We start from the raw sequence: 24,815 nt of genomic DNA on the forward strand, positions 1-24,815 counted from the left end.
AAATTTTGCGGGAGCTTATACGAACCGAGTACAAAGCGGGGAAACAAGCTTAATTAAATCCACAAGCTTCATGCTAGCATATCATGCTAGCTAAACCTCTTATTCCCCTGGTCTGGGCCTGACTAGATTTTGTGAAAACTTCACTACATCCCTACAAATATACAACTCGTCCGGATTGATGCAACGAAAAATATGTTAATTGGGGCATGACGTCTCACCGATTGAGATTATTATATCCCGGTTCATGTGGAGTTCATAGACAATAAAAGCATGTGAAATTTGGGAATAGAAATAGAGTGATTGGTTAATGAGACGTATTGGATTCCTTAAAAGTCAGTACAAAATACTTCTTTAAAATAGTAGTGAAAGCCAGATGATTAGATTCAGCCTCGGAGACATGTAGATGCAAAAACGACTCAGCATCTGTCACTCATTAATGCCCTCACATGTGACCCGATAATCCATTTGGCTTATGAACATTATTATTTCAGAATAATTGCTTCTACCAGTCGACGTTTCATCCTTGGCGGCTGTTGTGAAGCAAGCTTGTTAAAGTTATCAACGACGTAAGCGAATGTCTCATTGAATCGCATGAATTTTTCTACACGTTTTGGAGCCAATCTAGTAATTTTTCAAACTCATACACTCAATTACACTGTAGCAATGGATTGATTGATAGCTTGAATTATTATCTGCAACACTAAAGGATCATATCAAAGGATAAGTAGCTCTTTGGTTTTGATGAAGTGCCCACTCGAATTTCCTGGTGAGACTCGTCTTGCCCTACCCAATAACGAACTTTTGAAGCATCTTTAGCCTACTAATTTCGTGTTCTGTAGACATTAAAAGACGACGTGTGAAATACCCTCTGAGTCTCCCTCTCCAAAGTGAGCGCGACACTATTGCTCATGACAGAACGCAACTGGTACATAACAGACTCTAGAGCTTCAGGTGGCTCTGGTGTAAAGTTCACATATCTAAGCAAGTGTCTCGTTTCATACCTAACATTTCCACAGACACCTTGGATGGAAAATTTCCTGAGTTGGGACCAAGTTCCTTCTAACAATGCTGGAAGTAAATACTTTAAAAAGTAATCATCCATTGGCCTTCTCGATTGACTCGATGTGGATGTATAATCATACGACTCCAATTGCCATTTTTGAAGTGGTTCAAGTCCCACTCCTTGTTCAAAAGCAAAAGTAACCAGTTTGGGTGCTACCGATTTGATGAAATTTGCCATTTCGGAATAACGCTTTTTTTCTCTTGTCTCTGACCATCTAACATCTCGACTAACCTCACGACCCGCCGTAGAGATTTTAAGATGTTCCAATCTCACAAATTTTCCAACAAGAGGCTGTAGATGCCCTCTCATTGGGCCGGCGTGTCTCAATACAGGAATTCCGCTCTCATCCTTAGTCTCTTTATATCTTGTCTGATTTCTCCAGAAATGATGGTCAATATTACGACAAACTACAACATGAAATGAAAGATTACAGCCATCTCTCAGTTGTAAGAGGCCTTGAAGATTTTCCATCTCCAAAGAAGCTACAATAGAAGGTGTCGAAACACAAGCGCGGAAATAGTTATAGGGCATAAGACCTCCTATTCGAATGACAGTAGCTTCGGGGAATACCGCTGGCGTTATAATTGCTGAAGGTCCCAAATAATCTTCGTAAGCCGGTTGTGCAGGAAGATAAATAAAGTCTCCCCAGTCAGCAGCAAATGAATAAATGTCTAGTCTTTTGACTCGAAATAGCAACTTCCACGCCTCCCACATTTTTGCATTATCCTCGCATTTCTGGTTATCTGAACACTGCCTCGGATAGATGGTCCAAGTTAAAGTCAAAACGAAGTACCCTAGCGTGGGCAATTTGAGAATCGTATCGATGAATGCGTTCTGCCGCTTCACATTGTCTTTGTGTTGCAGAGATGTATACGCAAAGCCTCTTAAGTCGATTAGATCATTAGAGGTGGTTCGATGAGAGCTAAGATTTACATGACGGTACAATATTGGCACAGTACGTTCATACATATCACGCGATGTTTGTGCTATGTATAACAAAATCAGCCATGGGGTTTATGTAGCTATTAGAAAATTGAGAACCTACATAATCTTGTCAAGTCTCTTCGCTCACAACGCTTCAAGATTAGAGATTGAAGCTCCGCGGTAAAGTCGTGAAATTTTGAGAAATTTATCATGTTGGTACTGTTCGAATGTATTCAAAATATGAGACAATGAAGTTGCGTGGTTTGAGGTAAAGGATGTGTACGACTTTAGTGGAAATCAATGAAGGTGTATTAAAGAGGAGATTGTTTACAACACTTTGTTTGTGTGTATGAGACGGAAGGATCGAGAAGTCATATAATTTATGGGTGTTTTGTTGTGTTGTGGCAGGTACAATCAACAACAGTGTATGCATAGCCACAATATTTGATACACAAGAAAGAATCGCCTCCTGTGTTTATTCAACCCGAGTTTTCATATAATGATCTGTAGTCTTCATAGTTTCTTGAATAGATTGCCGGGTTTTGAAATTACAGTGTGAAGCTCTGCAATTTCGAGTTCTATGTTGAATTAGAACAAGTTCATACCTCACACATCGAGCTAATCCTGCGAGAACTACTCATTCATTTTATGATTGATATCGCTTGTATCACCATCACCTCAGTAGCGATTATGATGTCTTTATAGTAGGTCTAATTTATCGACTCGTACTGTGCGTTCTTACAATCTAGGTTCAAAGCTACGAAAGCCAGATGTAATGCGCCTGTTTGCTGGCACGCGCTCACCTGTTATATCCACTGGTATGGCAACGTATTTACTATTGAATTCGATTCTTACAATCCGGAAATCTCTTGCAATTCCTTAGATATGCCATTTCTCATGAACTGATCTTCTGCCGTCAAATCTATTTGATTTGCATCACGTGGATTCTACAGTTCAAGCCAGCTGAGTACATTAAAGCATGCTTAAAAGCCCAGGTTAAGCTTCGATGATATAGATGAGACTAAGGGACAATTGTCCCCCCCCAAAAAATCGGATGAGATGTCGAAGAGTGAGGAAAGGGTTAGTGGGCAACATTATTTGTATCACTCAAGTCTTAACACCTAAGACAATTTAACTCACTTGTCATTTTCATGAAAACAAAAAAAAAATTAAAATCCTGTTCAAGATGGAAGTAGAATGTAGAACGTTCAAATCAAAATCAAAAGTAGGTGATTTATAAATAGTCAAATAGTTGAATATTATTGGGAAGTAATAACAGCTCCCACGGTCTCTTAAACTGTCATCAAGCAACCTCTTATCAAAATATTGGAGATAAATCTATCGAATTATTGAAAGCAATCCACACCTCCTCCCCCTTCTCTCTGTATTTCTAGACGAATGTTCATACTCTTGCCTAGAGCTTTCTACTAGTCTTTGGCTATTTTGATCCTCGAGTTTTTCCACATCTCACTAGCATTATCTTTCAGTTGTTGATTGATAACTGCAGCGATCGACAGAATTTGAATTCTGAGACGTGGAAAGTTTTGGTATAGCAATAGCATCAAACGTAACAACCTCTTTTTCTGCCCTTTAAGACATAGTATCTGAAGTTCCTTTGCGACAACGCAGCCCCCAAACTTTCATCCTTTCATCTGATACTATCCTAATTCCACCCTACATTTGTATCACCTCAAACCCGTTATTGAATGCGAGAGATTTGCGATGATATGCAAAACGACCCTCCTAGATCTGGTGAATTGTGAGAATGGGGGGAGAGAGCTTCCAAGTAGATGTAGATCTGTTTTTGTAAAATTTGGGAATATATCACATATGTTCCAAGCACAAAGCAACGAAATACTATATCAGATTCAAGGAGATTAATAATATAACCCCCAATCGCTTAATACTTTTATTAGAGATGCTTGAGATTGTTGAAGTGACTCTTGCTCAAATCGTACTGCCATTTGATGTCCATCATCTTAACTTTTGAATGTTGACATCCATCTCAGTATTTCTCTAATCATAACTCGTAACCTTTGAATTGTATTCACCAAAGTTTAACTTCGAAAGTCTCTTCCAAATATTTCTATATGTAGTATTTAGCGATGATCCATAAGTTGCTATCTTGCCAATCCAGTCAACTAATAAATCTCACGCATACATTTCAGCTCAATACTTGCCATCTCCGAGAAGGCAATGAGATTTTTTTGAAACATTTATCAATCCATCATAAATCATCAAAGTATTCAACGCGAATGGTAGTCAACAATTACCCAATATTTGTCAAACGGAAGAAGTTCTGTAGATTTTAATGACAATTCAAGTGGTTCTAGTATTTAGACAAATCTTCATTCGATCGTTTTAGCATCACCCACCCCCTTGATACCACACCCCCGGCAAGATTACGCTATCAGAATTCATATTCAACTCCGGAAACGAGTAGTTCGGGTTCCATAAATCCTCTTCCATACTTACGCCAATGTCAAAGTCAATCATCTGTGTCATCTCCTCCCAAAACGACGTATCCATTTCGATATTGTTAAAGCCCACAATGGGGTTAACAGAAGAGCCATTTGTAATCAGTGGTTGTGGTTGAGGAAGTTCAAAGCCATTTGTGACCTGCGCTGGATCCATAACTTCCTGAGTAGCCGCATTGTCCTCCTCCTCGGCGACGCTCTTACTCCCATCTTTCTGGTCCAATGACTGTGAACTTTTGGCTATCCCATCGACATTCTCATCACGGTCCAAGATCCTCTCCTGACAAATGGTGAGAATTTGTAGACCTGATTTTGCCATGGGGCTTCTTTCCTCCATTAATCTCAACCTTTTTATCGATTTCTCGATTGCATGTTTTATTCTTTCCTTTAGATTACTCTCTAGATTTGGTGACTCCAATACTATCCCAGATAAAACTATTCCACAATCAATAGTATTGAATGCCAGGGAGTAAATTCGATATTGATTTGGTTTCATTGCTTTAAAAAATTGATCCTGAGCATCAAGACAGTCTAATGCAGCTTTTATGCATGCAGTTAGACTTGTAGGATGGATTGGTGCATGAGGTTTATGAAGTGCCATAAGAAATGAATGCGCTGAAGTCGCTATCATCAATCTTTGGCGAGGAAGTCTTGGTTCTTTCATGTCCCATGATTTATCTGGGGTTTCTGGTCGTAAACAAGGCGGTAGAGCGCTAACTATGGAAACGATCTTGTTATGAAGATTTGTGATGAATGAGTAGTCTTTTATATGAGGTCTATGAGCACCAGCTGCTAACAGTTCATGAATCATTTGCGCTAAAGAATAATGAAACAGTTGAGCCGAATAAGTGGATGGTGGAGAGTGAGGATCCTGTAAACTTGCTGGGGTAGGTATGGTTTTTGACGGGTCAATAGGGAATGAACAATCAAGCGGTGTTTTGATTGTACAATCACTTGCATTGATTGAGCGAGGTCTTCCGAGCATTACAGACATATGGCTGACAATAATTAGCAACGTGTCAAGTAAGAATGCAAGCTGCTGACCTGTCCCAAGTGAAGAGCGTTACCCAAAGCCTCCTTTTATATTCGTCATACCAAAGTTTCTCCAGTCCAATCCCAACGTCCTCTCCCGCAGCTTTAGGAATCGAAGCTTGCAAATGAAGTCCTAAATCTTGGGCCTGCCTGAGATTCGGTTAGCATGATGGATAAATGAGATGGAAAGACCACAAACCTGATTGCACTACCCAATAGATGCCACGCTTCTGTGCCTCGACTATAATTCTTAAGCCAACCAGATTTTAACAAATCATGTTCGACGCCTGTTATGGTGGAAGAGTGTCTTCCCAAAAGAGACATTATCTCCATACCAGCTTTACTATACTCATGAGAAAGTCTATCACAATCCAATAACGTCTTTAATTGAAGTGTTTTTGATGCTTCTGTGTTTGGAGGTAAGAATTGTAAAGAAACAGCAAGAGTTTGGAGTAATAATGCAGGAAAATATAGAAGATCTTTAGAGATACTTCCAAGATCCGATTGCCCACTTAATGTATTACGAATATCTTGCCATGACTGGAGAAGATCCCGAAAATAATGCTCTTCTATAACTTTGAGATACCAATGTAATTCTGAGAAGAATAAGTCGACAAGCTCGGAGATAATAGACTGAGATGGTATTTGTATAACTAAACTCAAAAGTTTATGTCGTAAACCAGGATGAGATAATGAATTTGACGTAGGTGTTCCCATGAATGTGGAAAGGTCATCATTAGCATGAAACGACTGCTTCTGTCAGGTTGAACCTATGGATGAGGATGCCGAAGAAATACCTTTTGTAACCCAGTAAACGAGCTGTTATGAGAAGCATATCCTACTTGAGCAAAAAGATCGGATGGCGTTGAGCCTGACTTCAATATGATTTCCTCGTCTCTTGTACGTTTGTTTGATTGTCCCCCATTCTTTGAGAGATCATCGAGTCTATCCTTTGTATAAGAACGTCTTCTAATCACAGTTTATGAGCGATAACATACGATGATGGGTTAGAATAGGAGCACTTGTCCGGAACATTTCGAGAAATGCAAACATCACATGGTTGACCACGATTACACTATTGGACTCGTTAGGGTCGTGCTTATTAATGAGATATGATATCTTAGCTTTTGCTTTCTTCTATAACATTCCCAACATGTCTTTACTATGCGTCTTCGTTTCCATGATTGAGTGTTCCATGTAGCGGTATATATACCATATGTACATGTATAAATTGTTGAAGGAGGCGAATGAAAATAGAAAACGATGTGATTTTCATCACGTGAGACTGGGCCTTGAAGCGGAGTTAACGTTAACACCTTGAACATATACACTTTACCTCGTAGGGTTACTTATCACAACTGGAAAGTCTTCTCGCAACATTAAGGTCTTGAGATCTCAAACTGCACTACTGGAAGAATTTCTCTTAAAATAGATACTCGAACTGGCACATTCGAAGTAGCTCAATGGTGGCAATCTGGCATTCGAATTACAAATTGTGAAGGATGTGGTACCCGCCGCCATCTGTTCCACAATGCAATTCGAATGAAGAATAGCTTTCCACGTTAACCTATATCTTTATCCCATCTGCAATTGTATGGCCACATTGATAGCCATCTGCTATATGTTTCCAATGTCTCTGGAGTCTGGAGGGTGTCATGTTGTATCGATGCTTTCTGACTGCATCCAATAGGACGGCAGCGCTCGGTGGCCATCGGATTTCGCTGGAGGTTATACAAGTGATATATGGGCCCGCCAGAGAGGAATAAAGAAAAAGAAATTGAAGTCGCTTTCCAGCCAACCTCGAGTGGGAGCCATCATGTCCTTTCCTGGGACGCTTTGATGATCGGGCTCACATACCACTCTCAATCGTGATGTGCGGAGAACACCTCAACACTTCAGAACCATCAGACTCGTATTGAGTTTCGATCAAGTGGTAGCAGATGGACAGAATCACACAAAAAGATAGACCTTACACATACAATCATCATACTACCTATTGCATGATTCAATCCACCTTTTTGCTTCTCTGCGTTGGATCCCCTTCTAACATCTTCTCACATTCTTGGAGAGTAAATATCGATCTACAGAAAGCTTTATCCTGCGAAGGAATACCTACGCGTATCTGGCGGAATCATGACAATCATGACCAATCTTAACATGACATAACATATTGATTAGTCCTTGATGTTGATCATCTCGCCCACAATTACCCGACCCAAACGTCTGTTCTTCCCCGCAATTTTACCGGATGTACCGGTTTTCATCCCATATTCGATTGGTTGAACACCTGCATATGATTTCATCATCACCCGTATTCGCGTACCGTATTCATCTGGAAAATTCGTATAGAAATAGTAGAGTTTATTACTTGAAGCTTGCTTTAGAACCAATTAGCTCGCTTTTCTATGGGGTAAAATGCCTCAATATTTAATAGAATTTCAAGGTATCTAATGAATAATCTGATAAGGAAACGAATCAGATAACTCTAACTCATAGTGAGCTTAGATACTTAATTCTTACTAACTTTATACGAATTTTCTAAACAAATATAGTATGAGTAAGTTACTTATAGTATATAGAGGTTATATAAACAAGTAATATAAAATCTACTTTTATTAAAATCTCATTATTTAATAGATCTAATTACTAATTTAAGTCATCTGAATAAATAATAAATTATTCTCTTTAAAATTTAATCTTTAAGGGTTTTAATTACTTTTTATCAACTATTACGAAGAATAGCTACGCCGCTTGATTACTTTTATATAGGGAATAATAAGGATTATACCTGTTGAGTAGACTTAATAAGGTACATATATAAAGTATAAGAGTAAAAAGATTATAATCATTCTTTCTACTCTCTTTATATAAAGAGGGAATTGCTAGGTCGAATACTCTACTTTCTAGTCACTTCTCTTTTGAGCTACTCATTTATATTAAGAATCGATTTTTTAGTTTATTGATAACTTTTTTATTTATGTATAGAATTTATTGGAAATTTATATATATATAATTCAGATTATTTTAAATTTATCTGAAAATTTTAGATTTTTAGGATTTTTTAAATGAAGATCTGAAGTTTTTAAAATATTGATTTTTTAATTTATATAAAAATTACATATAAATTTCAAATCAGTTTAAATCTTTAATAACTTTTTAATGAAAATTATTAAAAATAAATTATATATTTTTATTATAAATTTTTATTATTTATAATATAGAACATTTAGAAAAATTAGAAAGTTTAAATTAATAAGTATTTATAAGAGTACTTTTGACAATTATAGATATTCTTTTCTTACTTAAGGTATATCTTTATAACTGTTAATCCTTTTTATATTTTTTATATTTTCTATATAGATTTAAGCTCAAAACTTTCAAAAAAGTAATTTGTTTCTTTTTATTAATTATAATCAAAAAGTTATTGAAGATTTAAAATTGATTTCAAATTTATATATAATTCTCATACAAATTAAAAAATCGATATTTTAAAGCTTTAGATCTCTATTTAGAAAAATCCTAAAAATCTAAATTCTTTAGAATAAGCTTAAAATGATCTGAATTATATACATATAAATTTCGATAAATTATATTGTATTTTGATAGAGATATTAATAAGCTGAAAAAGTACTTTTAGTGTAAAAGGGTGGCCTAAAATAGGGGTGGTCAGAAAGTAGAGTACTCGACTTAATATACATACGTGTACTAACTCCACTTATACATGTAGTACGTATGTGGGGTAAAACGTGACATATAATGTCACGCCCTTAGTCACGTGTTCCAACAATACCTATCTTTTATACTCTGAATACGCGATGAAGTAGCTTATTTGAGTAAGCGTGGATTATTAATATAATCAGAGTTTAATGATTAGTACGCTACGCACGGAGTTTTTCGTAACATCAACTTTAATAGTTTTATAGTTTAGTATTTAAAGGTTTTTATAAATTCTAAATAAACTTTAAAGAAAATTCCGAAATCAGAATTCAATTAATTAAGTATTAATGATTTGAAAGAACCAATTCATATAATGTAATTTTCACTATAATACTTCTATTGAATAGATTTTACTATATAAATTTTCAATTAGTAATATAATTTGATTGCTCAAAAATCTAAAGTGGGAAAGTATTTAGGCGCGTTTTATATTACTTATCCCTTTAATCATCGTATCTCTAGAGAATCCTATCGATCTCTAGCTATCACGGAGATGGCAGGCAGGTTTATTAAAAAGACATAGCTCGAAGAGCCACAACACAAAAGCTGTGCGGGGACTATATGCAGAGTTTTCAGTGCGAGCTTAACCTAATTGGGCGTTAGCCTCCTTCCGACAGGAATGGCGGTCAGCCCTCGGCTGACCTCGTGACACTAGTTACCTCGGACGAACTCCGTATACTCGAGTAGCTCAAGTGAGTTCAATGTCCTACCCTTGACTGACAGCTCAAAAGAATGGATACATGCAAGTGACTACCCCGCATGGAGAATGAGGGTGATTCCCACAATATATACATATGTATATATATATATGTTTGAAAAGCTGCTGTTTTTGAGTAGAATGTGATTAAGAACTCTCTTTTATCAGAGGCAATCATGAAGTTCTTCTTATGGTCATTGTCTTTTGGGACGGTTTTGTCTGCTTCAACAACTGCTACTCCTACAACGACAGTTGATAGTGCAGACGCATTTACGACGAGTATCGATCTTAATGTTCAACGTGAGTCCGTTGGCGTTTTTCTAACGCATCGATAGTTGCCTATGCAACATGTCTCAGTGCCTTGCAATTCCCTTCCCGTTCTTGATGACTCAATCCATCACGCAACTAACTAACATCTATTCTAGAATTATGGGATTTCTTTGTCGGTCCGGTAGAAACCGCAACAATCAATACAACCGTCTCGGCGACTCCGGTTCCAACGTCCGAACTCATTCCTCCGCCACCTCTCCACTATTCCTCCTTCCCAAGTGGTGCTCAGGTACCTCTAACCCCCAAAAATGAGTCCTGGAAATTTCCTTCGGGGTTTTGGTGGGGTGTAGCATCTGCAGCCTATCAGATTGAAGGAGCAGTTGCTGATGAAGGCAGAGGTCCTAGTGTTTGGGATGTTTTTACTCATAATGCTGCTGCGATAGAGACCTCATTTGGTGATACCGGAGATGTTGGTGATAATCAGTATTATTTGTATAAGCAAGGTTTGTCCACTAATATTTTCCCCAAGATTAGAATGATAGGGGACTAACAGCAATAGATATTGCGAGAATTGCAGCTCTCGGTGTTCCATACTATTCATTTTCTATATCTTGGTCTAGAATTTTACCATTTGGAAAGGGACCGGTCAATGAACTTGGTCTACAGCATTATGAAGATCTCATTGATACTTGTATCGAATATGGAGTTCAACCCGTCGTCACACTATTTCATGTAAGATTTATCTATCCCTCATCTCATCCTTATATCCTAACTTTCTCTTTTCAGTGGGATACCCCTCTCTTCCTTCAAAACAGTTACGGCGGTTGGCTTTCCCCCAACATCGTCGAAGATTTCGTCACCTACTCCAAGATAGTCTTTTCCCGCTTCGGTAACAAAGTCCCCCATTGGTTCACCGTGAACGAACCCATCGAATTCTGTGGGCAGTATCCGTTCCCCCCTGGCCACTTTACACCCACCACCATCCCTTCAGAACAGCAACCCTATTACTGTGGTCACCATGCTCTTCTCGCACATGCTGAATCCTATCATCTCTTTAAATCCCTAGGACTCAATGGAACGCTAAGCTTTAAGAACAATGGCGGATATAAAATTCCCCTCACAAATTCCTCCGAAGATGCCGTCGCCACACAAAGAGCTTGGGATTTCAAGGAAGGCTGGTTTGCAAATCCTATTTACATCAATGGAGATTATCCACCTTATTTAAAGACTTATCTGGATACTATTCCTCTCACATTTAATGAAAGTCAAAAGGCATTAATAAATGGCACCGCAGATCTGTTCGCTCACGATGCGTATACTTCTTCATATTACATGGCACCCGACTCGGGAATTGACGCATGTACTTCTAATTCATCGCATATCTTATTCCCAGGCTGTTTCAATGTCACGAATGTGAATGCAGATGGGTGGTTAATTGGAGCGGCGGCAGATCCGTATTCAAGTTGGTTACATATTGCCACAGATTGGGTACCTACGTTTTTGAAACATATACAGGATACTTGGCCTAGTAGGGCAGGAATTGCTGTTTCTGAGTTTGGGTTAGTTTTTTGTTTCCAAGGATGACTCTTTGAGTTTTTCCCTCCCCTTTGATCCCATTCCCATCTCTCTCACATACATCCCCTCTATCTTATTCCACCAAGCCAGAACTAATCCCTACTCTCACCCAATAGTTTCTCAGAGCCCTACGAATATCAAAAAACATCCCTCTCTGATATCCGAAGCGACGCCAGAAGAACTCTCTATTACAAACAATACATGGAAGCTATCTTATTAGCCATCAGCGAGGGAGTCAACGTCGCCGGATGTCTAGCTTGGAGTATCATGGATAATCTGGAGTGGGGTTCTGGTAAGATTTTCCCTCTTCTCTTTCTCTGCGATTCTTTGTCGAGACAATTTTTCAACCGCAGAGAAAAGACTGCTGTTGTGGATTTAAGAGAATCCTCGCTAATGAAATTACAGGATACCATGTGAAATTCGGAATGCAATATGTAAATTTCACGACCGGGGAACGATATTACAAATCGAGTTTCTTCGAATATGTTAATGCGTTTAAGTTGTATGCAGAGGATCCGGTGGTTCCGGTGTATGTTCAATAATTGAATTGACGTGGGAGAATGAATAACGAGATGGACGAGCTGAGTGAACGCGAGAAGGTGGATCATCCGGCTGGTGGGTGGTTACAAAAATATTCAAAAAGAAGAAAAGAAACTTTAATCCGAGGATTGTATACCTACTTAGTGAGATACTCATGACTCTAATTACCTATCTGTATTCATCAAGTGGATTATGCCCATTGCTTTATTCTTACGTAGAGAGATAACACGGGCAGGAGATATCAGATATCTCCATGGAAGATAAAAGAGATAAGATGAACAATCATATATCATTATTAATTTCCCACAAGATGTTCTTCAAAATCACCGTCTTCTATATACCAGACGAGTCAATCAACACCAACAAATAACGACATTAATATCTAACAATCCAATAACAAGTGTAGAAAGTAGAAAAGAGAAAAGAGAAAAGAGAAAAGAGAAAAGAAAAAAGAGAAAAGAAAAAAGAAAAAAGAAAAAAGAAAAAAGAAATTATGAGACAGCATACATATTGAAAGAAAAGTTTCTTCTCAACCGACATTGAAGTCCTGTATTTTTCTAGATAACCGCTCAATCAAAATAATTCCATGTTAATAACCAGCCAATCTCATCTCTACATACGTATATTTTTCTACCTCATTCTCATAACTCATGATTAGATTTTCAAGTAAGTTATTCATCACTGCTTCTCATTCTCCCATCTTATTCCCAGTCTTCACCCTTCCCGCACCTTCCTTTCGCATCACTCCCCACCCACTAACCCCTCATCCCATCCCATACCCCCTACGAAATCGCCAAAACCAACGGTCCCCCCACCGTAATATCATCCGTCAACACCCCCGTCGCCGGCATCTGACTCGCCAAATTCAAATACGCATCACCCGCCAACCCCTGCGGCACCGTACACGCACCATTCGCAAACGTCGTAAAAGCCGTTCCCCCCGTCTGTCCTCCATTCGTAAACGCACAGGCCGTAGCTCCCTGCGCTGTCGTCGTCAACTGCAATGTCGACCCCGGGGTAATCGCCTCATTAGCCGTCGTCAGCGTCACAGCCGGGAAGGGCGTAACTGCCAAATTGGAGCCTTGGGGACAGGAAGAAATGAACGGGGCTGCGAGAGAGAAAACGTTGCGGATTCCGAGGGGAGTATCGAAGGCGGAGGGGATGGCGGAGACTTTGGACGCGGTGCGGATGAATGTTTGGTGGCGCGATTCGACGGTGACGATTTCGGCGGCGACGGTCAGGATCGCTTTATCTTTGATTAAGGGGGCGGCACCGAGATAGGCGCTCACGCCGATGTTTTCGAGAACGTTGGCGGTGGCGATCATGTTTTGGGCGGTGGTGAAACCGAAATTGTAAGTACAGGGTGCGACGGGTTGAGTGCCTGCGGCGGAAATGGCGGTCATGAGGGTAGTGACGTGAGTGGCTTCGGTCATGGCGACCATCTTTAGATTGGCGATGTCTTGGGTTGTGAGACCTAGAGCTGTGAAGTCCGAGTCGGGGAATTTGGCGAAGCCTTGTTGGTAGAAGGCAGTTTCGAGATTCTCGAGTGTGAGGGCGCTGGATGGGAGTGTTAGTTATGTTTTTTTTTTCCCTTTCTTCGGGAAATGGAGAGAGAAGGAATGACGCTCCGCTAGGCCACTGCCGTGGAGGCTTTTTCGCTTCGCTCCATTGAAAGAATAGGAGAGAGAGAGAAAATAAACATACAATTGCAAAATATCCACATCCGTCAATTCAGCCGGTAGACCCGACGCAGTAACCTGTCTCTTCACCTCGTACATCTTCAATGCTCTTGCATTAAGTCTCGGTAGCGCTGGAAGAGCCGATGCTACTGTTGCCAAACCCATCACCACTCCAATAAGATTTTTTAATCCAGGCATTTTGATTTGATTGATTGATTTCCCTTTTGAAAAAGCAAAAGATAAATATGTATAAAAAAGAAAGATGTAAGCAAGACCAGCCTGAGCTACAACACCTATAAAATTAACTAGAAATAATAAATTAAGCCTTTAACAGAATTAATAAACGAAAAAAAAATCAATGAATGAATGAATCCAAACAAAAAGCAATCCAGTGCTTGAGAAATTAAGTAACAAAAAATCGTGAAGAAAGAAAGTAGTGTGATTCCAAATCCAAGAAAATCCAAAAGAAAAAAAACTAGATATCCATTATCTATATGTACCTACCTACCTACCTCCCAACCCATTACAAACCCCCAAGCGATACCAAGACCCAGGAAGCACCTCTCCCGCTCACATGTAGCAACATGCAACAATACTCCCAAGCGTAATCTTGGCACTTGCAGCATGCCACCAATTTATACTTCATTTGCCCATCCAGCACACTTTTCTTCATCCATTCCCTTGCATCAAATCCGCACCATCCAATCGCACACCCAGTTTCCTCGTCTAGATTTCCGGAAGAGGAAAGTCAAATAAGCTTATTTCATTTCCCGACGCACGTATGAACATGGGAAGATGGAACATCGTGTATCCGTGATGGGGTGGAGGTGCTGGGATGGAGATGTGTGGGATTTGTTTCGGGTGGGTGAGCTTTGGGAGCTAGGTGGCTTGAGGAAGGTTAAGGTTATATCATCCAGGAACCGTTTTATTTTTCATAACTTTTTTTTTGCCTCTTATTAACTCAGATATTGATATCCGCATCTTATTTGTAGAAGGAAGAAGTAAAAGACAGATTTACATAATCCCCTCTCTCTTTCCCTCATACAAACTCGCACTCGCACTCCCATTCCATCCAACAAACATCACGAGTTTAAACTTCGGTACGAGTACCGAGCAAAACTTACATAATCACGCTAAGAAAAGGAGATTCATCACCGCCTTTACATCTTCCCTTCTTCAACCACCACTAATAAATACAATCCTCCATTCCTTTCATCTCCTTCCCTCCAAACTACCTGCTTGCCTCCCTATCCATCCCAGTCCCCCATTCTCATTCCTATAAAATCCCACACCTCACTTTATGATACCTTCTCACTTACCCATCCATCCATCCATCCACTCACCCATAAGCTAGCGTATCATCTCCGTTTCGCATCCGTCAAGCAATCTAATCCCTGCATACTAACCTACCACCTACCTACCTACATCCAATCCAGTACCCAAGCATCCAAGTACCGAACCTAACTACACATCCTTCACATCCGAGTCCGACTCCGACTCCGATACTCATTTTCATTTTCCCCTAATCATTATCATTGCCATCTTCTTTCTACCATGAGCAAATATAGCGATTATTCCTGCATTGATATCTACATCCACCTACGCATTCGTAACCGCATCCACATCCGCACGACGCATCCGCATAAACGATGAATCAAAAATACATGCAAGAAACAAGATATATACGGAGATTATATCGTATGTATTAGAATATGAGGTACCTCAGTACGTCAGTATCCAGTAATTGATTAACTAATCAGTTCTGGGATTTGGAGTAATCATGGTATTCACAAGGATGAATGATTTGTATATTGCCCGCTGGGCAGAAGATCTATCGATTTATTCAAATATTTATCTAACATGGTTTATCATCGAGTGGCCTATATCATCAAATGGCCCACTTTCATCTCAATTTACATCTATCTCTTTCAATATATATTTTATTAACAATTTATAATGAATTTGAATAATCAAGAAGCTTGTATATTTCTTATTATTAAAGTTATTTATAAAGATAAAAAATTAAGTATTCGAAAGGTTATATTTTATAATATTTTTTGTATAACTTTTCAATATAGAATGAAAGGTTTACTTTTTTGTATAGAAATTCAAGCGAATTGTTATAAGATTATAGAATTAGAAGAAAAGGTGATTGTTTAATATATACTTGATATAGATTTAAAAGGATTTCTATTTAAATTAAAGAATATAAAAGATATGGTGAATAATATTCTCAAATCGAGGGGTACGAAACACATTAGAAAGCTTTGAGTGTATCGATTTGTAAAGTGTTGAATCAAATTAAAGATACGTTTTAGTTATGTTTATGATTTTCAAAGAACTCTTTATAAAGATTCTAAGCTTCTTGAAAAGTGATTTCGATTAGTTGTAAATATATAAGCGAAATATAATATTTTGAATGGAGATTTTTATAATTTCAATAAAACAAGCTTTATAATAAGGATTATATATACAATAATAATACTAATTAATACTAAATAAAATAACAGAAGCAAAACAATACAACTAAGTAATCGAGAATGAGCTACAATAATAATATATAGAAATGAAAAGGGTAAAACTATTCCCCTATTTTTAATAGTTCAAGAACAAGTTTATCTCTTCAATTAATATATTGAAATGAATCTTCCTACAAAATGAACTATTAAATCTATATCTAATGAGTAAACGAATAATAAGATGGATTTAGAATAATTGAAATATTTCAATAAGTATATTAAGAATCGAAGAAAGGGCAAATATCGAATGTTAATACTGAATAGGTATAAAAGTTATGAATTAATAGCTTTTCAAATATACTACAAAGAGAACGATATTATATATTTACATTTACTATTGTATTCAAGTTATTTAATTCAACCACTTGATATTGACTGTTTTAACAATCTAAAACATTTATATAATAATTAAATTGATGGATTTATTAAGGTATATATTAATTATATTTCGAAGATTAAATTCTTTATAACTTTTAAAACTATATATAAAGAATCAATTACTTTTTAGAATATGAAATTAGAATTCTAAAGAACAGATTTAATCCTATTTAATCCTGAAACTATATTCTTGAAATTAGATATTCAAATTCATATATTTATCCTTCCCTTTTTCAATCTAAATCAATAAATCTCTCAAACCTCTTACAATCTAACAAAAGCTCTTTCTTAATCAATATTAATTAAATCTCAAATAATTTGTTATTAATCAAGCTTTTTTATACTTATATTCAAAACTATATTAGTTTTAATTAAGGGTATAAAGAGATTAGCTTATGAGAATACACTTTTAAATATAAAGAATTATATACTTTGAATAGTAAATGAAATATTAAGTAAATATCGATATATAAAAAAAACTTAATTATATTAAGGAAAAGTACTCATTGAATAAGAGGCTCTTGATATATTATCTCAGCAAAAGATTGATATTCAAATTCAACATAATAAGCATCAAAAAGGAGGGAATTCTAATAGAAAAGCATCTTCTAATCGATATTATAGTAAATACAGAAAGACAGAATATAATACAAGAACATGTCAAAATAATGTAATAAATCCTAGATTATTAGATTCTTAATAGTTTCAATTAATTGATTCAATTATTGTTGAATAATATGAATTTGAAAGTGTAAATTGAGGTGAAAATGAGCCACTCGATGATATGGGCCACTCGATGATAAACCACATTATACATTTATCAATCCATCTATCAATCTATCCATCTACCCTCCAAGTACCTCTACCCATCGATCATCCATCCAGACACATCAGCCATATCAATTCCCTAATATAACAATAGTCTTACAAATCATTTTTTAAATTGTAATTATAACTATCGAACTCTACTACTTCTATAATACAAAAAATATAATATCCAATCCAATCCAATCCAATCCAATTCAATCCAATTCAATCCACCTCACTATCTAAATCCAAACCCCGCCAAACAACATTCAATCCAATCCAAAACCAACCCCCAACCCCCAACCCCCATCCTTCTTCTCCTCCTCCTCCTTTCTCCCTTCAACCTCTTCACTCCCTTTCATTTCGTTCACCCCCCCTAATCTCTCTCCTTACAATCCCCTCCCCTCCCACACAGATTTTCTCCACCTCGGCATTAACCATCCAATTCATCTTCCCATCCGATTCACATTTCCATGTAATTCACAACTCAATCCAAATCCAAATCCAAATCCAAATCCAAATCCAAATCCAAAAGCTAAACCTTCCATCAAAAGCTACTCCATCATCTAAGCCTGTAAATTAAACTAAGCGAATACATCACAAGATATTATGCAACCTTTAATTCCCCCCTCCTCAATCCTCCGTGCTCGTTCTCCCCCGTCAAGTAACAAATATCGTAATCGTCTGAGAACTGCCGAAATCAAGGATCCATGTCGGATGTAGATCAAGGGGGAGTTATAGCACAGTGTGGAACTCACAACGCTTGATATATGTCATCATCATGGTATGGGTCTACAAAAATATCAAATTCGTATACAACACACAAGTATCCCCCTTCAAAGACAAAACATTCATGATTTAGATTCATTTCTTTTCGCTAGACTACAAATGCATCTGATACAGAAACGCTAAAAGGCAAAGGAAATATATTCGAGCCTTGATTCCTTTCTCACCCGATATATGATCCGGCCAAAAAAAGGCATACACTTTCTTCGTACCGTTTCCTTTTCCTAACTCGTTTCATGATCATTCACTTTTCACAGCATTCAAGTAAAACTCGTACCCATTTGATCCTCCTCAATAATTAATCCTTCTTTCCTTCATTCATTCATCCACTCTTCATCCCCAGTCTCATTTTGATTCATCAATATGACAATCTGATAGTCAAAAAAGACCTAAAAATAATGATTGGTCGGTATTATTGGTAAAAATAACACAAATCAGTGTATCACGTCTGCAATACTTCATAGCCCACAGAATGTATCCATTTTGCTGGTCAAATAATTCGACATTATATCAAAGCGTTCAAAACCTCATGTAAGATGATTGGTTGAATTAGATTTAGAGTGCGTAAGGATTGAGCGATCTAATTGTGAGACATCTATGAATATGTTAGTTGATATTGAACAAAAGTGAGGCGAGATATAAACATACGGTGGACTCTTTGTAAGATCAGTCTTCAAGATGACTGGAACTCTTGTCATCTCCTTGACATCTTGAATGTATTCACCATCTTCCTCACGAAGGGTGAAATACTTCAAGTACTTCTCCTTAGCACTAAGCTTAGCTTCAACAGGTTCGCCAGTTGGTACCTTTGAGTCGGAACGAGTTCGGTGAAGGCTGGTTGCGGCTGATATCGAGTTCTTGGTTGGTGATGGTGGAACACTTTGAGTTGGGCGTTCAGCAAGGGAAACACCAGCAACGCTACCAGCAATGTCGGAAGCATCATCGTCATCATCGAATAAAGCATCAACATCATCAGTTGAGATGGTACCAGTCTCCGTTGTCTTTCGTTGAGCTTCTTCGTGCTCCTTCTTGGCTCTCTCGGCAACAGCGGCTTGCTTAGCAGCGGCAGCAGCGTTGGTAGTTCTTTGAGACGCACCAGCCTTTGGACGCTCATCTTCTGGAACATAGGCAGATGATGGTACACCCTTCTCCCAGTACAACTCAAGTACTCTCTCATTCTTTCTGAATTCGGCCTTCTTAAGTGGAAGTTGATCGCAATGAACTCTCTTTTCGAAGCCAAACTCAGGAATTAAAACATCGAAAGCAGATTCGTGAACACAGACGACGATACCCTCACTGATAAGTTCACCACCAGCCTCTTCACGCTTTCTATCCATAATCCTACAAGACTCGATATGAACACTCTGCTCTTGAGCATTTTGAGCTGAATCCTTCTTTCCGTTGCAAGACTCGGTCGTCTTGACGAGAGTCTCCATGTCCTCATTATATTCAATCTTCCCTTCAGAGAGAACAGCTTCGAGTTGACGATGAACAACCAAGTCTGCATAACGACGAGATGGATTGGTGAAATGAGTGTATAATGGTAAGTTCAGAGCATAATGAGGGTAAAGATGTGGTTGAGTCTTTCCAGCAATGAAATACTTGGCGCGGTGCATGGACTTGACCAAAAGAGTTTCCATTCCTTTGCGAATATCGGTATCATCGACCTTGAAAAGACTGTTTTGAAGACGTCCACTGCTTGAGGTATCGATTTCGTATCCAATTTTGTTCATGCGATCAGCAAATGTTTGAAGACGTCTTGGATTTGGTGGGCCTTGTCGACGAAGGAGTGCCTTTTCAGGAAGACCTTGGTAGATCTTTTGTGCCACATAATAATTGACCTTGTTCATCAATTCTTCAATTAATTCATGAGATGAAGTAGAATCAAAGATATTCTGTTCCACTGGAACATTCTCGTCATCTAACTGATAAACAAGTCTTAATGGTGCAATAGTCTCTCCATCAGATCCAAGACGAGATTCACGGAATTTTTGAGCAACAGCCTAGATACGTTAGTACTTTGGGGGTATTCGTTTTGTGCCTTGAAAACTTACATTGAGGATTTGAATATCCTTTACTTCAGCACCCTCGAGTTTTACATCGGTTTGGCCGGAAAGAACAGCGTCGACATCCTTGTATGTCAATTTGCCACCACTCTTAATGATACTCTTTCCAATCCAAGTCTCATCCTCGAAAACAGCGCCGGTTTGGGCGTTGACTTTGAATACAACTGAGACGGTGAGACGATCTTGACCTGGTGTCAAAGAGCAAATGTCCGAGGCAATCTTTGGAGGTAACATAGCACAAGATCTGTTCATCAAATAAACAGCAGTTCCACGTTTGCGGGCCTCTCTGTCGACAAGAGAGTTTGCCTTGATGAAATGAGCAACATCAGCAATGTGAATACCAATTTCGATCTTCCCATCTGCTTCAGTTTTCACGTGAATAGCATCATCAAGTTCATTGGCACCATTTGGATCAATGGTAAAGGTCTTCTCGTTACGGAGATCACGTCTAGTGGAGATGGAAGTTTCATCTTCCTTCTCCAAAGACCAATCATCAAGACCAACGCTACGTGTAACAGCATCCGAAAACTCGTCAGAAGCAAAGTTGTTGTCACGAAGAAGAGCGTCGGTCTCAACCTTCAATTCACCCATCTTACCAAGTTGTTCAACAAGGGTACCGAAAGGATGAAGAGAGGTGATTGGCCATCTCTTGATGCAAGCAACGAAAATACGATCAGCATAATCTTGATGCTTCTCGACAAAATCGCGTGGTGCTTGTTCAGTGGGGATAGCGATCAATGGAACACGCTTATCGGTAGGTTTAAACCAAACAATCTTTGGCTTGTCTTGTTGACGTTGCTCTTGATGACGACCAGAATTTCCATCACGAGCTTGACGTTCAGCTTCTTGCTTCTCCTTAGTAGCTTGGCTGGATGGTCGGAGAAGACCTAGGGTACCGGAAAACATTTGCCCGGCAACACGTTCAATGACTGCGACAATGTGACCAGCGTAAAGTGGCTTTTGTTCGTCATTGACTTCCTCTTCCTCAACAAGTAAAAGACTCTGTCCCTCAACTTCAACATCGTCATTCTTCTTTTGAGTTGGGCGTTGTCTCAAACTTCCACGTCTTCTAAGTCCACCCTCTTGGTTTTGATCATCACCATTGGTAGAATTATCACGATGATGATTGCGATCATTGTTTCCATTGCCCGATCCACCAGTTCTGTTATCGGTTATATCCTTGCGCTTCTTCTTTTCCTCCTTCTCGCGCTTTTGTCCCCAAACTTCGTCAACATCCAACAACTCAACTGCAACGAGATCTCCCTCTAAAGCACGGTTACGATCCTTGCTACCACAGATGAAGATATCGGCGTCGAGCAATCCATCATGGGTAGTGACGTAAGCATCAGAACGATTCTTCTTGTTAACTCTTAAAATACCGGAAACGAGCTGACCATCGCCAAGAAGAGCTGGAAGAGTAGCCTGAGGAAGATAGGGGGTGAACAAGGTTTTACGTTGTTGCTGTTGCTGTTGCTGCTGTTGTGGTTGCTGGCCATTTTGCATGCCCATTTGTCCATTCATTTGTTGAGAAGCCTGTAGTTGCTGCTGAAGTTGATTAAGCTGTAAAGGATTCATTTGTTGGAACCCTAACCCTTGAGGCATGATCATTTGTCCTTGGGCAAACTGTAACAGTTGAGGTTGACCTTGGTATTGAAATCCACCGATGTTACTTATGGATTGATTGATAGATCCACGATTACGGTGACCTGGTTGGAAACCACCTTGGTTTTGTTGACCTTGGAAGTTGCCCATTTGTGGTTGTGGATCTTGCGGAGCAGCATTTTGAGGTACTTGATTTCTCCAGTTACCATCAAAGTTTCGAGAAGAGTTACGAGCATGCCCAGCTTGAGCACTGTTTCTTCTTCCAAAGTCATTGTTTTGACCTGCACCATTGTCTGTAGATCCTTGTGTTGGTGGGAATTGAAATGAGCCACCACCTCGTTGAGATGATCCACCTCTCCCATTTTGACCACCTCCGACAGCCATACTTTGACTTCTACCATGAGCACCACGACCACCACGCATAGCAGAGCTTGGGGTCAAATGATTGCTGGTACTTGGTGTAGGTTTGTCATCACCTGGGCTCACATTTTCTGAATTATCACCACCAGTCGAGGTAGCTCCAGCTGCACCAGGAATAGGGAATTGAAATCCAGAAGTAGTTCTCTTCTGTTGTGCGATTTCAGCTGCCTTCTTTGCTTCAGGCAAGGCAAGAGAATGACGTCTTTGATGACCACCACCTGGAGGTCCTCCGCCACGACCGCCTCTTGTAGATTGACTCTCACCACGGTTGTTATTTCCGCCAAAGTCTTGAGCAAAGCCTTGGCCAGCCGCACCTGAAGATGGAGCAGGTGGTGGACCTGCCATAGCCATACCCATATTTGGAAGTGCCGATTGATTACGACGATGTGAAAGAGGCTGTGTAGGAGGCGCTCCCATAGGTACGTTCATCTGTTGTGGTTGTAGCTGATTAGAGAATTGGAATGCATTTTGGTTTTGCATTTGTTGTTGCTGTAAAGGATTGAAACCTTGGCCAGGAGCAGCAAGATGTTGGCCGGGAATCATTCCCATATTGACATATTGTTGGTGGGTAGCTTGAATCTGCTGTTGCTGTGCTTGTAGAAGCTCAATTTGTTGCTGAATAGCCAGTTGTTCCACTGTGAAGAGAAGAATGGATTAGCATATTATATCGGATTATATGTGAGAGGATGAAGGGAACTGATGCAATGAATGGGTATGTGAAGGCACCCTTTGCAAAACTGATTAGTTCATTGATCCATTGCCATTGATTGCAGTATTTGATGCTCGGGTATCATAAATGAAAGATGAATGAATGTACATCACTGAGAACCGGGGAGGATGGGAAAAACAGAAGAAACGTTGAATGCGTACTACTATTTGGGTTGGAGAACATACTCATTAATGGAGTAAGTTCTGAAGGACTTCTTCGATGCGCAATATGTAATCTTCGTCCAGTTGGACCAGGTACACCAGTTTGAGCTGGTGGACCTTGCGGCTGCTGTTGTTGCTCCATGATGGAGAGACTTGATTACACTTTGCGTGTGCGATGACGATCCGAAAAGAGAGAGTTATGCGATATCTGCGTCCGGTATGATATCTGAATATATGGATTGATTTTACAAATCAAGTCCCAAGAAATGATTGTATTATCAATACTAAATGAATTGTAAGCAAATGAAGAGAATGAAGGTATTCTCCCTGCGAATATGTGTTGGATGTGTATGTGTGTGGGTGGGTAAGGTGGTGGTAAAGTTGGCTTGATAGTGCGGAGATGTCTTTGCTTTGGCAACGAACAACTAACTAGCTTGGGAGGCGACTTGGAAGTTGCGTACTTACACTCCGTAGATTGGTAGGTGTATTGGCCAGTTTCCCACGTAGCTGAACCGCTAATAGGATGATGATGTTGAAAGAATGATTCTCGGGGTATTATTTTCGAGTATGCCAGATATATCAATTGCTTGATATCGATTTCCGGTACACGTTGAATCTTTGTGATATATTCGCTGTTGTGTTAGCAGGTAGCTATGGTCTTTGTTGACGAGTATTTTCTGGTGGGACAAGGTAGATCCGTTTTAAATGTTATAATAAGGAAGGGAGAGAAAATGGTGTAGTGTAGTGTAGTGTAGTGTAGTGTATTTTTCGTATTGTGTGGTAGTGAGAGAAAGCTCTTAGAGAGAAGGTCTTTAAGAAAGAGAATGAATTGTTGCATTCAAATTGGGGAGAGGGAAGGAATTTGAGAGATGGAAATGTAGGAGGTAGAGGTAATGTTTGGGTGGAGGTGGGTAGGGAAGAAGGGAAATGTATCAAGTTGGACCTTGGACTTGAAAGTCGGTTAAAAATACCTGGTAAGGTGGAAGGGACTAGGTAGAGAAGAGTATAAAAAGAAATAGTAGAAATAGCATAAAAGGTGTATATCCCATAAACACCCCGTAGACTAGGTATCTACCTAGGTACGCTAGGTAGGTTTGGAGAGAGAGATGGTTCGTGCGTTTATCTAATTTTTGACGGATGGCTTGGATGGATCAGGTAACTTTGGCCGTTGGTGTGGATTTCTTCCTCTGTATTGGACGCTTGGGTGAATCTACCTTAGTCATGTCAAAGGTATGGGGTGGTTATCTCTTCGTAATGTTCCGAATATCATCCAAAGAGTACGAGGGAGTACGTACGTATCGTGATTAAAATGAATTGATGATACCTAGGTAGGTACCTAGGTAGGCGAGGAGGTGGATAGTGGGAACCGATTGGGCAGAATTGAAGTAGATGT

General features: G+C 39.1%; 5 protein-coding genes across 5 annotated transcripts; 1 reads left to right on the top strand and 4 right to left on the bottom strand.

The window, feature by feature from the left end:
- Positions 1 to 820: 820 nt before the first annotated feature.
- On the bottom strand, positions 821 to 2,199 carry EAF01_008872 (uncharacterized protein; the record flags this gene model as incomplete). Its single annotated transcript, XM_038917128.1, has 2 exons — positions 821 to 2,049; positions 2,109 to 2,199. The coding sequence occupies 2 exons, from the start codon at positions 2,197 to 2,199 to the stop codon at positions 821 to 823; spliced, it is 1,320 nt and encodes a 439-aa protein (XP_038767522.1).
- Positions 2,200 to 4,354: 2,155 nt separating this feature from the next.
- EAF01_008873 (uncharacterized protein) lies at positions 4,355 to 6,712 on the bottom strand (the record flags this gene model as incomplete). The annotated part of the gene is made up of 6 exons (XM_038917129.1): positions 4,355 to 5,462; positions 5,509 to 5,646; positions 5,696 to 6,246; positions 6,294 to 6,441; positions 6,495 to 6,571; positions 6,710 to 6,712. 6 exons carry the CDS (start codon positions 6,710 to 6,712, stop codon positions 4,355 to 4,357), a joined length of 2,025 nt encoding a protein of 674 aa, XP_038767523.1.
- A 3,374-nt stretch (positions 6,713 to 10,086) lies between these two features.
- On the top strand, positions 10,087 to 12,297 carry EAF01_008874 (uncharacterized protein; the record flags this gene model as incomplete). Its single annotated transcript, XM_038917130.1, has 6 exons — positions 10,087 to 10,210; positions 10,336 to 10,683; positions 10,740 to 10,912; positions 10,967 to 11,739; positions 11,872 to 12,047; positions 12,161 to 12,297. 6 exons carry the CDS (start codon positions 10,087 to 10,089, stop codon positions 12,295 to 12,297), a joined length of 1,731 nt encoding a protein of 576 aa, XP_038767524.1.
- A 780-nt stretch (positions 12,298 to 13,077) lies between these two features.
- On the bottom strand, positions 13,078 to 14,172 carry EAF01_008875 (uncharacterized protein; the record flags this gene model as incomplete). The annotated part of the gene is made up of 2 exons (XM_038917131.1): positions 13,078 to 13,852; positions 14,000 to 14,172. 2 exons carry the CDS (start codon positions 14,170 to 14,172, stop codon positions 13,078 to 13,080), a joined length of 948 nt encoding a protein of 315 aa, XP_038767525.1.
- A 4,341-nt stretch (positions 14,173 to 18,513) lies between these two features.
- Positions 18,514 to 24,314, bottom strand: EAF01_008876 (uncharacterized protein). Its single transcript, XM_038917132.1, has 5 exons — positions 23,888 to 24,314; positions 23,423 to 23,706; positions 20,519 to 23,187; positions 19,113 to 20,467; positions 18,514 to 19,059 (listed from the first exon to the last, which is right to left on the bottom strand). Exons 2-5 carry the CDS (start codon positions 23,562 to 23,564, stop codon positions 19,020 to 19,022), a joined length of 4,206 nt encoding a protein of 1,401 aa, XP_038767526.1. The 5' UTR covers positions 23,565 to 23,706; positions 23,888 to 24,314; the 3' UTR covers positions 18,514 to 19,019.
- Between the last annotated feature and the right edge of the window lie 501 nt (positions 24,315 to 24,815).

The sequence above is a fragment of the Botrytis porri genome (assembly GCF_014898465.1).
Source record: "Botrytis porri strain MUCL 3234 chromosome Unknown BPOR_012, whole genome shotgun sequence".
NCBI lineage: Eukaryota > Fungi > Ascomycota > Leotiomycetes > Helotiales > Sclerotiniaceae > Botrytis > Botrytis porri.

Coding starts and splice junctions, on each gene's coding strand:
- EAF01_008876 (XM_038917132.1), bottom strand. CDS start 23,564: ATGGAGCAACAACAGCAGCCGCAAGGTCCACCAGCTCAAACTGGTGTA. Junction 23,188..23,422: donor GTTCTCCAACCCAAATAGTA/GTACGCATTCAA, acceptor TTCTCTTCACAG/TGGAACAACTGGCTATTCAG. Junction 20,468..20,518: donor AGGATATTCAAATCCTCAAT/GTAAGTTTTCAA, acceptor TAACGTATCTAG/GCTGTTGCTCAAAAATTCCG.